This window comes from Centroberyx gerrardi, chromosome 4 (genome assembly GCF_048128805.1).
Source record: "Centroberyx gerrardi isolate f3 chromosome 4, fCenGer3.hap1.cur.20231027, whole genome shotgun sequence".
Lineage (NCBI taxonomy): Eukaryota > Metazoa > Chordata > Actinopteri > Beryciformes > Berycidae > Centroberyx > Centroberyx gerrardi.
Genome location: NC_136000.1, coordinates 28,750,872 through 28,768,504, shown reverse-complemented (window position 1 = coordinate 28,768,504; position 17,633 = coordinate 28,750,872). Strand labels below are relative to the sequence as shown.

At 42.4% G+C, this 17,633-nt stretch overlaps 1 protein-coding gene across 1 annotated transcript in view; it reads left to right on the top strand.

Moving 5' to 3' along the window:
• Window positions 1–1,566: 1,566 nt before the first annotated feature.
• Window positions 1,567–17,633, top strand: part of tango6 (transport and golgi organization 6 homolog (Drosophila)) — a 31,321-nt gene continuing 15,254 nt past the window's right edge. Inside the window, exons 1-13 of the mRNA XM_071919369.2 lie at window positions 1,567–1,680; window positions 3,730–4,388; window positions 4,852–4,968; window positions 5,254–5,404; window positions 6,767–6,873; window positions 7,062–7,224; window positions 9,553–9,620; window positions 10,501–10,613; window positions 11,391–11,567; window positions 12,128–12,254; window positions 13,102–13,302; window positions 15,202–15,345; window positions 16,272–16,790. Coding sequence (XP_071775470.2) covers window positions 1,629–1,680; window positions 3,730–4,388; window positions 4,852–4,968; window positions 5,254–5,404; window positions 6,767–6,873; window positions 7,062–7,224; window positions 9,553–9,620; window positions 10,501–10,613; window positions 11,391–11,567; window positions 12,128–12,254; window positions 13,102–13,302; window positions 15,202–15,345; window positions 16,272–16,790 — 2,598 coding nt within the window. The 5' untranslated portion in view covers window positions 1,567–1,628. The remainder of the gene's footprint in view (window positions 1,681–3,729; window positions 4,389–4,851; window positions 4,969–5,253; window positions 5,405–6,766; window positions 6,874–7,061; window positions 7,225–9,552; window positions 9,621–10,500; window positions 10,614–11,390; window positions 11,568–12,127; window positions 12,255–13,101; window positions 13,303–15,201; window positions 15,346–16,271; window positions 16,791–17,633) is intronic.

Here is a 17,633-nt window from a genome sequence, read left to right as displayed (position 1 = left end):
CCTGCACCATAGTTTGGAGTCTCGTTAAAAAAAAAAACGGAAAATAAAAATAAATAAACTGAGATGTTCTTCAGAATTCCAACAATGCAAAAACCCTTTGCAGGGGAAGTTCGTCCAATCCAACCATAAGACAATGAATGCTCTGTCATCCAATATTGGGGACTTCAATGGTTTCTACTGAATTGATGTGGTTTCTGCTGGTTTGTACTGTAGATCCTGCTGGTTTCCGCTGTGGTTTGTAGGCTACTGTTGTTTCTATTCTGTTTGCCCAGAACTCTGTTGTGAATCTAAATAACGCTAGAAAACAGTAATAATGCAACCATGAAACACTGAGTTAAAGTACAAGTTACATGAACAGAGGATGCCAGGGGGGAGGATATGAATGTCAACAGAGCTTGACGTAAATAAAATATTAGACAAAACAAAACATGTATAAATGAATAAATCTATAAAATAAAGGCAATAAATAAAACCAAAAAAGGGAAAGAAATGGGGCAATATCATAGCAACATCTTATATACCGTGCAAAGTTTGATTGTTTTAATAGCTTTTTTGATATTGGAGGGCCGTATTGATTTAATGTATAATTCAAGCTCTTTCTTAAGGGCATTGAGTGAGGTTTGGAATTAGATAATTTATATTTGTGATTATTAAATAAATTGAATAATGACTATAAGCTCAATCATGAAGTAAATGTCTTTAGTTTCATTACTAATATTTATAAATCCAAAGATCATATTCTTGTAAAAAAAAAAACAAAAAAAAAAATCTATAAAATATAAACATGTTATGAAGAAACTATATCATTTTGGAACAGGGTGCGGATGCTCTTATTGTTCTTTGTCAGAGTGTTATCAAAACATATTTTTCCAATTGGTGTGTCAGCAGGTTCAATAGGAGATATAGATATAGATAAGGTAGAGAGTATATTCTTTAAAAAGCATAATGACACCAGAAGGGATAGCATCAAAGACAATTGCTAATTGTTTTTTCGGACTTACAGGAATTTTATAGCATAGAAGGAATTCCTAAGAATTAAATATAAAATAGGCCTACCCTTCTCACTGAATAGCTGGTTCACCAGTATGATGTCATTTTTAAACCAATTGTCAAAAAAATATAGATTTATTTTTATACAGTAAGTCCTTGTATAAAAATAGGACAGTAAGTCCTTGTCCTCCAAATAAAGTTTCTGTTTGGTGAAAATCGTGTTTGTAGAACAGAGAACATGCAATTAATGCCTGTCTGTGGAAGTAGAGCAGTTGGAATCTTTTCAATAGAGTAGTTACATGCAAGATAGAATACATTTTAACCCACCTAAATGAGAGAAGACACGCTTTTCATACCATTTTCATAGTTATTCATTATAATAGATATCTTAATATATCGCTGCCTTTTGGCTAAGATCACGTGCAATAACTTTGTTGGGTTGTTTATGTGCGTTGCTGCTCGTAATTACGACATTTCCAACAGAGCTTGAAGGCAGCATGAGCCAATCCCAAGACGATGCGTGCTGACGTATAATTTTAGCGCCATGTTGAGATGTTTTTAGCAGCGTGGCTAGGCCAGGCTAGTCCATAATATAAACAGGGCTTGTCCAGGAATCTAGTTATCTACGTGATGGAGAGATGACTTCAGCTATCATCTCTGCATTAACGGTCCTAACGAAACCTCTCGGCGGTAAGTGGGGAGTTTGTTTGGGTTCAACCAAGATAACTAACGGTACCGCTTCGTACATGGATAAATAAGCAACTCAGTCATGTTACGGAGGTGCCACCTGCATATAATTAGAATGAAAATAGAATGACATTTTTATTTTAGCCAGCAGTATGTATTAACTAGCCACCAGCCTGATACGCGTGCTTCTCTCGTTGGTGAAGAGAACGTCAGACCAAACTACGTAAAACGAAATGTCATAACAGCCACTCATAAAAATTAAATTCCAACTTTTAGTTGGGTCACCTCTATTTCTACAATCTGCTTCCATCAAAATAATATGCCGAATTGAAGCGTGTCTCCCATCGATTCTGAAAAGGTCTTGAGACATATTTTATGGGGTATGTACCTTTGCCACTAAGCAAGACCACATTAAATTGTCATATTTTTGAATGCAGTTTGGCAGGTGCTGGGACTAACCAGCCGCCAACCCAAGTGCTGGTAAACTTTAGCTGTGGTTGGTAAGTTTACAACACTACCAGCCAGTTTGGCGGGTGAGCATGCTGTGAAGATCCAGTTGGCTGGTAAAGCAGTGAGAGTTGCTGCTGGTGAGTTTTGGTAGGACTATAGTGACCGTGTCAGTCACTGTGGCCAGACAGAAAAAGCTAGCCCCTGCCCTGTAAATGTAGTGCCATTCCAGTACTTTACTTAGTTGGTCCTGTCATTACAGTACTTACAAATAAGTTGAACTGTGAACTTCACCACCAGGAGCTTTCAGCTGCCCTGCAACACAACTTAAACTGAGTTCATGTACTTTATTCCAGCATTACACTCAACTACCACACCAACAAATAAGTCTAGATCCATCTGGGTATATGCCTTATGGTGTGTTTGAGACGTGACTGGTTAGGGCTACTGCTGGCCATGGTTGGAGGACGACAGGGTTAGTGAACAGGGATGAGAAAACTCAAAGGAGGGAGGCAGGACACCAGAAGATAAATTTACCCACTTAGTGGTATGTTTACTGAAGGATTCAGATGTGCTACAACAACAAAGAGAAGAGACATATAGGATATTTCAGTTCAAATGCAAACAAATCATTCAGTATAAATCAGGAATACAAATTCAATATATAGAGGCAGAATCAGTTAAACACAGGAAGTCAAAGCTAGTTCTTTCAGTGCTATGGTAACAAACATATTCAGCATCATTCAGTTTCTCATTAACTGCCCATACCAAGAACTTAAATCATCAAATAATATCAAGTGTTCATGAATAGCATCAACTCACGTTGCTGTAAGATGCACACAGGGGATCCTTCAGTAACATATACTGTACATTTGAAAGGCAATCATGGCCGGGTGGAGAACAAACAATGGAGTGGCCATGTCTTCCAGGTCTAGTGGTGAAACAGGAGTTAGGATGGCTTGGGCCTAGTAGTTAGGATGTGGGGAGCCTTCTTAAAGAGCCAAGACACTCTACTGAGTTGGCCTTTTGGGGAGCCTTTTCACATGGTGTTTGATAGGTAGTTCGATAGATGATAGTTTTGCTGTGCATACATTAGAGTTTGCTATCTGACAGGCTAGGTACAATCAGTGATCCTATTGCAATCAGACCTTGATATTAGGGACGGGACGATATATCGAAATTCAATATATCGCAGTACAAATCGGGAGGCAGAAAAATGAATCATGATATTAGCTCCATTTTATTCTGCTGTAGTAATCCCAATGAGACGCTTGACCATCACAATTTCCCAAGCTCTCCATGGAAATTATACTATTTGCGCTTTGTAATGACATTTTAAAATTGTTGTTTACATTCTAGCAAGCCAAAGCCATCGCTAGAAAGATTTGAGGCGCAGGAATAAACATAATTCTGCACAGTCAGAGTTTGTTGTCACTGAACTTTTATTTATTACATCATATCGTGGTTGCATTGAATGTTGAACCCCATATCGCATGTCGAATCGTGTCAGATAGAGATAAACATATTGTCCCAGCCCTACTTGATGGTACATAATTATTCATGCTAAACCCTAGGCTCACTGTTTTTCTGCCTCATCTTGTCCAGAGGCCTCTGTGCGTGATGCTCAGTCCTCCCAGCAGGAGGCGCTCTTGGCAGCGCTGCAGGCCAACAGAACCCTTTTGCTGGAGCAGCTGCAGAGTGAGAAGAGGCTCGAGGAGGTGAGGAGGCTGAGGGAGGAGGCGGCGGCCGGGGCGGCCTGGTTCTCCGGAGACACGGAGGACGCTGCGTGGGCCTTCGTCCAGGAGTGTCTCCTCCTGCTCCTGACCTTAGCGCGACACCTGTCCGTCCAGCTGGAGCTCTTCAACCGAACACCGGCTCCCTCGGCGGCTAAACTCCGCACCCCGGAAATGGCCCCGCCCTTACCTCCGGACGTCCTCAGCGTCACCCAGCAGAAGACGCTGGGGGCGGCGCTGCAGTTCGTGGTGTCCCTAGGGCTCTGTCCCTACCTGGCACCGGGGGTGGGCGTGGCGCTGGGTCGCAGGTCCGCTTTCGGGGCGATGGTGGAAGGGTTGGTCCGTGGCGGCGCGGCGCCCGCAGCGGAACGCCGCCTTCTGACCACCACGAACGTCCTGCTGCAGTTGGCGGAGCTGTCGTCCCTCGCCACGCTGGTGTTCACGCGGCACCTGGGCGACGTCATGGCTGCCCTGTGTCAGCTCGGCTACCGGCCGCACCGGGCCGAGGGAGGCGGCACTAGGGGGGAGAAAGTAAGATTGGGATAACAGTTCATTTCCTCCAGATTATGTTTCCTCCTCATTAAAGAGTAACTAAACCCCAAACCCAAATCTGTGGTGAAGCCTGACACCTAATGGTGAAAAGTAGGGTACTGAACTGACCATCTGCTATTGGCCGGTCTTTGGTGCCAAGTGATGTCACCTTCTATAGAGTACAACTATGGTGGTGACATCACTTGCCACCAAAGACCAGCCAATAGCAGATGACCAGTTCAGTACCCTCAGGCTTCACCACAGATTTTGGAGTTTAGTTCACATTTCTTTGCTCTTGCTTGACTTGGAGTTAGAGTCCAGTAAATGCTTTTAAGACCAGTACTTGCTTATATTTGATAATATTGTTTTTTGAAGAAAATCATTGCACACTTTTGATGCATGTAGTCAAGAGAAACTGTTCAAGACAAACGTATATATATTTTTCCTTCTTTCAAACTTGTAGGAACTCAGTACTGAGGAACGCAAGACCTGCAGGGAGGCCCTCAAAAGCCTTCTGGGTAAAGTCTACCAGCCAATTGTTATCAAGGAACTGCTGATTCTCCAAGGTGGACCCAAACAGGTACAAGTGTGTGTGTGTGTGTGTGTGTGTGTGTGTGTGTGTGTGTGTGAAAGAGAGAGGGGAAAGACGAGAGAGAGACAGAGGGAGTGAGAGTGTATGATAATGGTGCGATTCTATATGACGTATCGACTGGAAATTCTCATGTGTTCTTGCCTCCCCTTGGTCAGACTCAAGGTGTTGATTTGAATTCTCCGTGCATTCCTCAGAATTCCATGAATCATAATTCTCATGACAATACTTGGATGTAGAGCCTTGTTTCATGTGTGCTCTCCCCCCCCCCACCAGTCCGGCCCAGCGGGCAGCTCCGGTAGCAGGGCAGCTCTGGGATCAGCTCCCGCCTGGCTGAGGCGTCTGTGTGGTCAGCTGCTGTCCGAGCGGCTGATGCAGCCTAACGGCGTCCAGGCTGTAGTCAGGGCCATCCTGGAGGGAGGAACGGGTGAGTTGGAGGAGGAGAGCAGCATGGAAGGCTGGAGGAAGGGAAGGTAGCGAGGATCACTGCCTGATTTAAAGATTTAAAACTCTCTTTCTTTCTACCTGGACCCTATTTTCTCATCTTTTTCCATCACACTGATCGGTTCTGACCAAAATCAAAATCTTAAGCATTTTCTTATTCTGTTTTTCTGGCTGTATTTTCTGACATCAGCGCTGTTATAACAGTTCAAAGGGATTTTAAGGTAGACTCACAGTTTTGGATATGTGGGTCATGACCAAATGGCATTCAGATTTATTTAATGATACACAAATTTTATGTGAAAATACAATTTGAAAATGATGATTTTTTGTTTTGTTTTGTTTGTAAGTTGGCACTTCCTCTCCCCATATCTCTTGATATCAGGTAACTGACGTGACCAGAGCATGGTGATGGCCCATTGTTTAAAGCCTGTGCCACAATGCAATCTGTTCATAGCAGTGCTGCTGTTTAGTCAGCAGAGGGAGCTGTTTTTAATACCTTTTGAGGCAATGACTGCTAGTACTGACATTTAGTCAGCAGATGGCACTCTTCTCTACAGAAAACCGAAGTCTGACATAATTTTATAGGCTGTAAAATTAGCAAATGGATTTTAACCCCTGGAACAAAACATAGTCTTCCTCATGGATATGCGGTCAACACAGCCCTTAGTTTTGTCATTTTTCAAAAAAGCCCATTCACATTTTCCATAGGGATTTTGTATTACACAAATGCCGGCGATGCTAACCTATGGCATACAAAATGACGCAAAATGACAAATTCCGCATACAGCTCCTATTGCCATAATGATCATTCATTCAATGAGCAATATGAGTCGGTATTAAGGTTGTTGTCCTCTCAACTGCTATGGCCAAGATGGGCTGCCACAGCCCATACTGCTGTAGTACAACGCAATACAAACATGGCAACAAACAAAAAAAAAAGGTTTCACTGTTAAAACTCACTGCATTCAATAGCCATCAAATTCAATCTTTCAACAGTTCACAACACAAAAAGAGCCGTGAATAGTCCAGTTAAAAAAACACAAATAATCACTACATGCTCATATAAAAGCTACTCCACCTAAACAGTGACAGCTGGCAAGTGCATAACTTAACATTTATTGTGTTTACCTATTTAACTTTATTTTATTAAATATACGGTATTTCATTGTTTATTTTATAGGCTTTTATGTATTATGTGACTATCTGTAAAGTACTTTGTAACTCTGTTTTGAATGTGATACACTTTACTATAATATGTTTAAACTAATAATAATTAATAACTAAAACAAATTAATAATAAACCCAACTGAAATGCCTCACTGTTGTTTCCTGCTGTGTCCACCAGGGGGCGAGTCAGACTGGAGGAAATGTGATGGTGTGGCCAGGATCCTGGTCGCCTGCCCTCAGCAGTCTGTCTCACCAGACAGCTACTACAGACAGGTCTGCCCTCAGGTAAACACACACACACACACACACACACACACACACACACACACACACACTAATTTAACACATTTAAAGTAGCATCCCTATAAATGAGAACTGGTGGACTAAATACAAATTTGGTGACAAGAAAAGGTCCAGACACGGTGTCCCGGAGCTAAACCTAGACGTTTGTTGTGCGTTTGATGTTTCTCCAGATCCTGGACCTGCTGCACTTCAAAGACAAGCTGACGGCGCTGCAGTTTCAGCGTGTGGCCACCAGGGCGGCGCTCAGCGTGGTGGAGGACAAGCCCCAGTTCGCCCAGCAGTACCTCCTCGCTCCGCTCCTCGCACCTCTGCAGCGCTGTGCTACACCCTCCGGTCAGAAACACAGACTATGAGATATATTAGCAAATATTTTTTTAGGGATCCAGCAGATCATTGAACTGCTGGAATATCATTGAAATTTGAGAGGGAATGTCAGGGAATTTGATGATAAAGTCCAAATGTGATTTTTCCAAATGGGTCACTTTGCAGGAATGTAGCAGAATGTATTTTACAAGTTGTTTCACACATTCATGGCATTTGCCGCTGGTTCTCAGCCCAGCAGAAGTGGAAGCCAGACTGTTCACCCCTCTAGAAAAACAACACAGGATAGAATAAAATATTTTGGTCATGGACACGCTTCGACATAGTTATGGAAAGTTTACATCATGGCCATGGTGATGTAACCCTGGTTCTAAATCCTTGCTGTGTGTCCTAGTAAACATAGTAGTGAACATTGAATTTGTTTGGAGATGCAAAATGGTTTTCACTTGTGTTCATTCATTAGCCACATGACCATTTGCATTGAAATTTACCATTTGCATTTGCACAGTCAAAATAGAGTAATATGAATAAAAACAAAGATGGGTGATTTTTCTTTTCACTCACATCACTCAGCACAGTGGCACATATGGAATCATAACAAAACCAAATCCAAACCTCAGACATGATTGCTTTATTTAACCTCTTTGGTCATTTAAGATTGATATGGAAATGCTCATGAAATTACTTTAAACCAAACACTCCTGATATTTTTTTATGCATTTGGAACCTTCAGCAACTGTTTTGCCTTGGTCCGATCCACAAATGATAAATTCAGTTCATTGTTATCAATGTTGACCGGATGCATTACAGCTGTTTTAAGCGGTGTGGGGTTATCAGGGAGGGACAAGTGCAGTTTCAGAAACCACAAGTCCGTATATGATGACGACTACAGTTGTCACAGGCAGACAAATTATTTTTTAAAATGAATAATTTCTTGATATGTCCTGTGTGTGAGGCTGGCACCATGGTAGATGCATCTCTCTACTCAACTGAGTCACACAAACTCCATGCCGGCTTTCCAGATGTGACTCTGTTCAGGCTTACATGTCAAAAGTGAAGTAGGTTGGCAACAGATGTTCTTCTTTGTAATAAATACAAAAAAACAAAAGAACGAGAAGTCAATCAGCAAACAAATATTAGATCTTTCCCCTTGAATGACAATTCAGTTTACTGTAAATGTATGTATTCACAGCTCAGTTACACATGCATCTAGTTAACATGGCGTAATAACGATGTGTCCAGAGACGTGGAAGTGATATTTACTGGGACAGTTAATTTCCTCTCTCAGTCAGGGGAACGGACAGTTGTGCAAATTGCCTGGCATTTTTAATTGGTGCTTCCCCCGCTCTTCATTACCCTGACCACAGTGGAGTGAATGGTCAGTGATATTTACAGAGGTGTGTGTGTGTGTGTGTGTGTGTGTGTGTGTGTGTGTGTGTGTGTGTGTGTGTGTACTTGGCATGGAAAGGCCTCATAAACAGGATTTGGAACATGTGACTCTAAAGTTCTCCACTGAAAGCAATAAAAATTTATTTTTATTTGGTGAGATGGCAAAACCTGAAGGTGCGGTGGCCTGGCCAATAGTAATAGGAAATATTTGTATACAGCGGAGAGTGAGAGTAACAGTTGTATTTCAACCTGAACACATGATATTGTGAGTTATATTCACTTGAGCTAGCTGAGCCACCAGGTTGCCCCTTTACTCTGTTTTGCTGTACATTCTGTCTGAATGAAGGTAAGATCAGAAGAAATTTTATTGATCCCCGGGAATCCGGGTCGTTGCAGCAGCAAATAATGAAAGGAGACAGCAAGAAAAATGGAATATAAATAAGAACAAGTAGAAATCTAAGAATGAAGACTATGAGATATATGAAGTACAGCATGCATGCCGGGTGTGCAAAGTTACAGCAGACAAAAGAAAATGAATGAAAAATGTGTATGGTATGCAAATATGCCAAAAATATTAAATATGAGCAATAAGAAAATAAATGAAAAACTCTAACAAAGAAATACCATAATATATAAAATATATAACAAATGAGAAAAATATGGGAATATGCAAACACATGTGAATTCGCAGCATGGATACAAGATGTGCACATGTGCATCGTATTCACATTCACATTACCTACAGAAGGCCGTACATTGTGTACAGAAAGCATCTAGGGTTGCAGACGTTTCTATTCACCTTATAAAATATATTCAGTTTACACATGTAGATAACGTGCAGAATGTGCAGATTTGTATATATGCATTGCTAGCTGTTCATTTGGTTCAGCTTCATTGTGTTGTGTTTTAGAGGGCTGAACACTATTGAGTGTGTATCTGTGTGTTTTCCAGGCGAGGGGAACTCCCAAGCTGCTGTGGAGGAGTGGGAGCTGACGCGCTGTGTGGAGGACGTGTACAAGGTGAGGAGGACACCCAAACATCCACTGAATACCACAGCGAGTGCCTTTAATGCACATCAGATGCATAGTAGTGTGCATAATGCCTCATATCCTGGGTAAGGTCTTATTAAGGTGTTATGGTGTAAGCTGTTTATGTGCATTTTTGTATCTCCTTCATAAGTATCCCTGTATCTGTAGGATGAAATATTCTGAATATTACTTTAGCTGAGAATCTGAGCTTGTGTGGTCCATGAACTGACAGCAAATAGGATAAGATGATGCCTATGACTCAGTTTCCTGGATACCATCAGTATATGCCAAGTCCCTTATGTAAGGCTGGGTGATATGGACAAAATTAATATCATGATAATCATAAGAAATTATTTTGATATTGATAAATAAGGATTTCATTTTCAAATGACATACCCTAATTTGTTTCAGATCTCATTTTGTGACAACATTTATACAACAGAATTGTGTATCACAATAAGTCAATGTCATTATATCTTTCGCTAAATCATAATATTGAGTTATTGCCCTAAGCAGGATACTTGAGTATCCTGAATAATGATAGTTATATTGGTGCAGATGTAAACAGTCACAAAGTTTTGGTATGGCTAAAAATGATCTAGTTCAGAGAATGTAGAAGGGGGCGTCACATTTTTCATGTTGACGGGCTCAAGACAGAAACGTGGATCAGTTTGCTAAATGCTGCCCAAAATAAGTGGAAATCATGACCCCTCTGGGCCACCGTCGAGGACACCTAGTGGCCTACTGTATAATATATGCCATAACACTGTTGCTTTTTTATTATTCTTTATCTCTCTGTTGCTTATTATCCCTCTCATACTGTCTTTGTAATACCTACATCTTTGCTTCTCTGTCTCTGTGTCGCTGTCAGATGTGGGTGGTGGGGAACAGTCCGTCAGCTCCTCTGCTGAAGGCTCTAGAAGAAGTGCTCCCTGTCATCTTCACGCTCTTCTGTTTCACCAAGCAGAACGTCTCCCACCTACGGTAATGTTGTCTCTGTCATTCTCCTTCTGACGTTTTTGATCATTCTTTCAAGTGGGGGGGGGGTGGTCAAATGTTATTAAATCAAACAGGTGTCAGGCAGCTCAGACAGAAATACAATGTAATGGCTACTGTTAACACCATGAAGTAACCACTAATAAAGAGAACGCCGTTTTCCAGGAAGTAAAAGTAAAGGGATTTTGGTATAAAAATACAAGAAAATAAAGATTTTGTAGTATTTAACAAGGTGAAAAAGTCATTTTACATGTCATTGTGACTTTAATAAACATAATCCACCTAAATCATATCTAGATACATGCTAATACCAGATGGAAAGGAGGTCTTAAAGTCACAATGAAACCACATTTTGAGAGCATCTTGCCCCTTAATGTGATGTATTTCCGGGCGGGACGTTGGGAGGGATCATTCAAAAGTAAACCAATGGGATATCAGTTAGGGAGAGAAAGGCAGTTTATTTGATGGGAGGGGCAGAGGGGTGGGACTGTTCAAAAATCTGTGATGGTTTTATTGGTTGGAATTTTTATGTCACCTCCTGGTACACGATGATGTCACCACTAAAGATTTTCTGTTTTCTAGGAAGTAAAAGTAATGAGATTTTAATATAAAAATATAATACCTTTTTGACACTTTTTTTTTACATAAATTGTCAAATAGGTGTATGGTATGATAGTTGGAATGAGCTAAAAAAATTCATTTTTCATTACAGTGTGACTTTAATAGTGTGTGTAAAACTATGTGTGTGTGCTCTGTGCTCCACAGCGCCCCCTGCCAGGAGATCCTGCTGTGGTACCTGGGCCACACAGAGACGTCTGCGGCCCTGTCGGCGCTGAGGCAGCTCTCAGGCCTGGGAGGACAGATGAGCGGGGTGCCACCAGACTTCCACTTCACCCCTGGGAGCGATGGAGGGGCCAGCCTGAGCCCCAGAGACACCCTCAGGTGACTGGCACTCAGCACGACAGCATGGACACATTCACACTATTCTGCTGTTTAGTAGAAACGGTGCTGCTTCAACCCTATTTAAAAAAAGGTTTTTAGGTACAGCTCTCAGACACTTAGCAGAAAGTTAGCAGATCAATTTTCTATTGGTACATTTTCGTTCTGGTTGTTGTCATCAGCTAAGCGTACCATGAAATCCCATCTCCCATTCTTTGTGTTTAGTCAGCTCATAAAAAAGCAGTCCATGTCATGTGACCTCCTCAGAAAAGCGTTCTACTCTGCCTAATAAGCAGCCAAAGCATCCGCTTTCCATCCACCTTGCGGTCACTCCCCATTGACTTTAATGTGAAAAAAGGTGTCAGCAGTGGGTAAAGCAGAATAGTGTGAACACAGCCCAAAGGCTGCATGTTTACAAGCCCCGGTTCACTTGTAATTGGGCAGTGTGAACCTAAATGAACCAAATACAACAAAGTAAGCTTTTCCACTGTGGTGTGATCACACCTACTCACCTCTCTTCTTTTCTCCATTTCCTCTCTCGTTCCTCCGTTTTCGTGTCCCAGCGACGAGGACGATGCGATGTATGAGCGGCTGTCGGGGGAGCAGTGGAGGCTGGAGTGTCTGGTGCAGCTACTGGCCGAACTCAAAGACAGCGACCTGCCTGGAGACTTCTTCCTGGAGCTGCTGCAGGTACACAGCACACACACACACTCACACACTTTTGATGCACTCAAGAAAACAGTCCAAGATCAACTTTATTCTAGAGAACCTTTACCTACAACGCCTACCTGGCATTAGACCAAGACCTGTAACGTCTTACCAAAGATTACGCTAAGAATTTACACAGACTTACAATGGAGACCCAGGCGTTAGACAGATGACACTTATCTGTAACGTTGGCATAAAATTGTCTTCCAGGTGTAGCGTTCACATAGCGTTGGCTTAGAATGAAAATGATGCCTGCACTTCACCTATGCTAGACTAAATGTATTATGTACATGTATTATGTCCTTAGGAAAGTTTCTGTGTCCTAATTTATAATTTATTCTTAATGCTATACAACACATTGTGTGGTGAACAGATTGCTCGAACTGCCAAAACTGGGAATTTCAAAATGGATGCTTTTAATCAAAAGAAAGACTATTCACTGCAACTACAAATCGCGATTTTTAGCATCTGAGAATCATAACAAAATGTATCAATGCAATTGCTTTTGGCCAGGTTAAAATATCCTACAATTACAAAAGAAATAGCTTATTTTATATCAAATTGGTAAAAAAAAAAACAACCTGACAAATGTATGAATCTGAATTACCAAGTGTATTTGATAATTCATATTTTGAGCCAGGAGTTATGGTTAAGGTACGCATTCAGACTTGTATGTATTAATAGGTAGCGAATGTCATACACTCACAGACTTTTGTGGACAATCACTAAATGAGCTTTGGCCTCCTCAGTGTGGATCTGTTATTGAAAGTAAAGGGCAGTTTAGCAAAACCTCACTCTATGCTCTTCCATTTCCCTGCTTCGACTGCAGGAGCTGACCAGCTGGGCAGCAGCAGAAGAAGAGGAGGAAGACGAGCCGGAAGTGGACGTGTCGGCCATGACGCTCCTGGAGGTGGAGCAGCAGCTGTCGGGTTGTGCGGCGGGGCGCTGCCAAAGGCTCGCCCTGCTGCAGGTGCTGGCAGCGGTGTGTGAGTCTCTGCCACACACTCTGCTGCTGAGAAAAACAACACAGGTGAGGGGAAAAGTACAGGACATGGGCAGGATGTGAAACAATTGGACATCACACTTTTAACCTCTTAAACTCAGTTTTTCCCCTTAAATGTCCCCCTAAGTAGCTTTAAAGTAAAAAAATGTTTCCATACTGTATGACAAAGACACGTACATATTCCATATCCAACAGTTCATTGAAGCTATAGTATGCTTATATTGAGTGAAATATTCAAAACCAAGACATCATTTTTTATTCCTGCACCATTACATCAAACTGAAAAAATCTAGATATCTTGTGCATCAGTTTATACACATTTCCTTGTAATTCAGCATGACATATTTGGTCTCTTTGGAAACCTTGGGATCTTGACTAGAATTTAAAATAAAGCTGCATTGGTTCGATTAAAGCTTGGCCTGGCAACATGTGTTTGTAATGATGGACCCGTCAGTGGGACTGGCAGACACACACCTTGACAACCAGTTCGATTTGTGGAATACACACTTGTTGACAAGTTGGAGCTGGGGAACACGCACTATTGGAGTTCTGATACCATCTAACCACTAAATCATGAAAACACAAACTCTTCAGCTACTACAACATAGAACCGAAACAAACATGAAGGTGGAACAGTTCTCTTCCGAGTACCTTTATTTTTTCCATCTCAGCTCTTATTGGCTAATGCCGGTCGCCATTCAGATTTCAGTGGTTGCCGAGCTCACACTACAGTCAATCAAAAATCAAATGTATTTGAAATAATGGTGATGGTCCCGACTGGATCAGGAGGCAAGAGATAAAAGTCACTCACTCCCATCTTGAAAATCAGTCATGACACCAAATTGTGGACATAATTGACCTAAAAGTCATGTAGTGTGTCCCCAGCCTGAGCCTGAGCAAGTCAGTAGGGATGAATGAGTGCATCACTCTGAACTACAGGTGATGAAGGTCTACGGGACTAAAATAATGTGTTTTAAATGCCATGATAAAAGCTTTTTTGAGATTTATGGACACAGTGTTATGCTTATTCATCCCTATAGAAAGCTTTACATGTATATCTTTAACACAAACCTGCACTAGAAGCCATAACTAAATACGGAACCTAGATACAGCATTATGCCACAGCTAATATTATCATGATACGAATATTTTACTGCACAAGCCCACACAGGGAGCACAAAGCACACAGTTTGTATATAGAGGACCTCACTTGCTTATATAGAACTACACCATGTTTATGGCCTGGTTGTGACAATGTAGTCTCTGTGTCCTGAATTCATGCTGCTCGGTTGTTTTTGCTTAAGAAGATCCATGAGACGATAGTTGCGGGGCAAACAGCACTTTGTTGCCTTTTGACTTCAAAATTGCCTTTAGGACATCAACTCGCGTGAAGTTTCATTTCTTAACCTCTGTTAGGTCTTGGCTTATCCTCCTGGGATCGCCGCTCTCTCTCTTCAGCACATTTTAAATTCACTCTGCGCTCCTGTGGGAGTTCTTCCAACGGAAGCAGGCCACGTTGAGTCACGCTGCCACACAAAAATAGTCTATTTGCTCTAGCTCTGGTGCCGTTGACGATGGAGAGGGGGGGAAAAAACGATACAGAGATTCCTAAGTTAGCGAGCAAGTTGGCTGGCTGGTAGGCCGGTAGGGCCAAAAAACATTCCCTCACAGATTAAGACACTTAAACTGGCCTCAATTCAGCGGATAAGCTCTTATTTTTAGCCATTTTATCTTTGGGTGTCTTAATAGGGATTTAGTTTTTGCTGAGAACCTCTGAAAAGTATTTGATACTTGCCTCTTAGAACTTGGTGTGATATTCAGTTCTTTCAGTCTTTCTGCAGTATTCCTTTATTATTATAAGTTTAGATTTAACATGTTTGGATCTCTCTGTGTCTATCTTTCTTTTTCTCTTTCCTCTTGTTCCAGGTGGTGGACTTCATGGTGTCCCTGCTTCAGAGGGCCTGTGTGGGTCTGGATCAGGCCTCTGGTCCCAGCACTGGGAGCCCAGTCGAGAGCCAGACGCTCAGCATGGGAATGGGCCTGGTGGCCACCCTGCTCTCTGCACCTCAGGTACTCATTACTAAAAATGTTCATAAAACTGCATCTACACCAACATTTGGGTACATCTCCTTTGTAAGTGAGAGTGTAGGAGTCAGCTGTTGCTTCTCTTTAATGGCACTGTTTCTCTGGTGTTTATTTTTCTTCCTGTTCATCAGTTTCAACAAACACACTCACTCCTTGTCATGATTCAAATCGTTAATAATTAAAGCAAACTTCCACCTCTCCTGTTTTATTGAAATGTGTTTTGGTAGTGTGTAATGTTTTCTTTTGTGCAGTCTGTACTGTTGTAACTCGATGTGGACGACTGTACCTCATGTTGAGGCTCCTTAATGATTTCTTAAAGGTCATATAAGCTCATTTAAAGCTGCACTAGGCAACTTTGCATGTTGATGGCTCCATATGGCAGCGAGAGGTTTGAATAATTTGAACTTCAATAGCCAAAAGTCAGTAAACTGCACACAGCACGCTCATGTTTACCAGCCCGGCCAGTCTGTGATGCTTTAGACCAAAGATACCAAAGAGACGAGAGAGGAAAAGATCTAACGCTGGTGAGTCCAGCTTTCTCTGGACGGAGCGCTGCTCACTGCTGTTCAATTAGTAAGGATGGGACAAGGATGGGACACTTTTCTCTGTTGCAGCCCCACTTGGTGATTTATGCTGATAAGACGGGTGTATTTTTGCATGCAAATCTTGCCTAGTGCAGCTTTAATGTCAGTGGACTCAACTGTTACCTTGCTTATATGGTGTGTACTCTCTCTTTTTCCCCATTTTCTTTCTTCTTATTTTTAACACACAGTAAGGTCCAATCACATGGGCACCACTTGTGCCATGGTATATACTGTATTATTATGTATATCTGTCCTTTCTTGTCTTGCAGTACACATAAGCAACAACAAAAACACTTTATCCTCTCTCTCTTTTTTTTAATGTCACAGCTCAGTACAGAGGACTACACCTCCATGTCGAGGCTGCTCCCACCTCTGGAGACGCTATCTCAGAAGCACCCCGAGGCGTTTGTCCAGGAGCTGGCGTCAGGCCTCCGAGCCGTCATCGCCACGCACGGCGCCTACCGGCCCGACGACCTCACCGCCGCCGCCGCTCAGCGCTCCAGAAACCCTGAAACGACACAGAATCACAGCAATGTGCCTTCTACGAAAAAGCAAACTCAAGCAAGACTCTCGCAGGTGTCGCAGGCTAGTCCTCATTCATCTCCTCAGGACACCATCGCTAACACACGCACTCATGCCCGCATCGGACACGCCGAGCCTGCACCAGGAAGAGGGCGGAGCTCTGGTACCAGTGACTCCTCCCCACCCGCCAGGCCCTTCTCCGATTGGCTGTTGGAGGCGTGCGACCCTGACGTGCCGACCAGAGCGGTGGCCCTGAGGGCGCTGACCCGGATGGTGCGAGAGGGTGACTCAGACGCCGTCCAGGCCCAGGAGAAGGTCCTCATGGTGGGTTGTTTGCTTATATACTTCTCCCTTTTATGTCTTTACTTATCTTTAACTCCATATCTGTCACATTATACCTGTATATGCTTTGTTTTAGCCGTGTTTAGTCATCTTCAGGATGCTCCAGCATACCATTCCAAACTATACAGGGTGCCTGCTTGTCAGAGGTGGGATTCAAACACACCGCCGTTTACAGTCCATAAACCTTGGAGGCTTGGACTGCTCAGCCATCAGCCTCAGCCACAACTAGTGTGTGTGTGGGGGGGAGAACAAGTGCAGCAAAATACTTACAGTCGAAATTGTCCATTCCCTGTCAATTTATTAAGCCTTTGATGGATAAAGAAGGAGACAGTACAAAGCTTGGTGCTCTTGACATAAATAAATAAAATATTTAGTTAAACAATAGTGTGTACCCTTTTTCTATACCTCCTCATTACCAGTGCGGCGTATTATCCATCTTCAGTGGTTATCCCCAGGCTCTCTGGCCTTGATAGATGCTCTTTCCATGGGCTTCCTGTTATCTATTCTTTGCACCAATACCCTGGAGGACTGGGGCAGTAGAGCTCTGGGTCATGTGTGTGCATGTGTGTGTGTGTGACAGAGAGAGAGAAAAAAAACAGCACATATTTAGGTTGTAGTATTAATCTCCCCAGGAACAGTATCTGTGTCTTTGAATGTGGTGTGTGTGTATGTTTCTCCCCATATCTGTATGAGAATGGGAATAAAAAAATTGCCAAAACTGCCAAAATATGTTCTACTTTCCCCGAGTTCCCCCAGCTTTCCACAGAAAAAAAAATCACATGCCGTGGGTCACCTGTCAAAAATCTGCAGTTAGAAAAAGAGGTT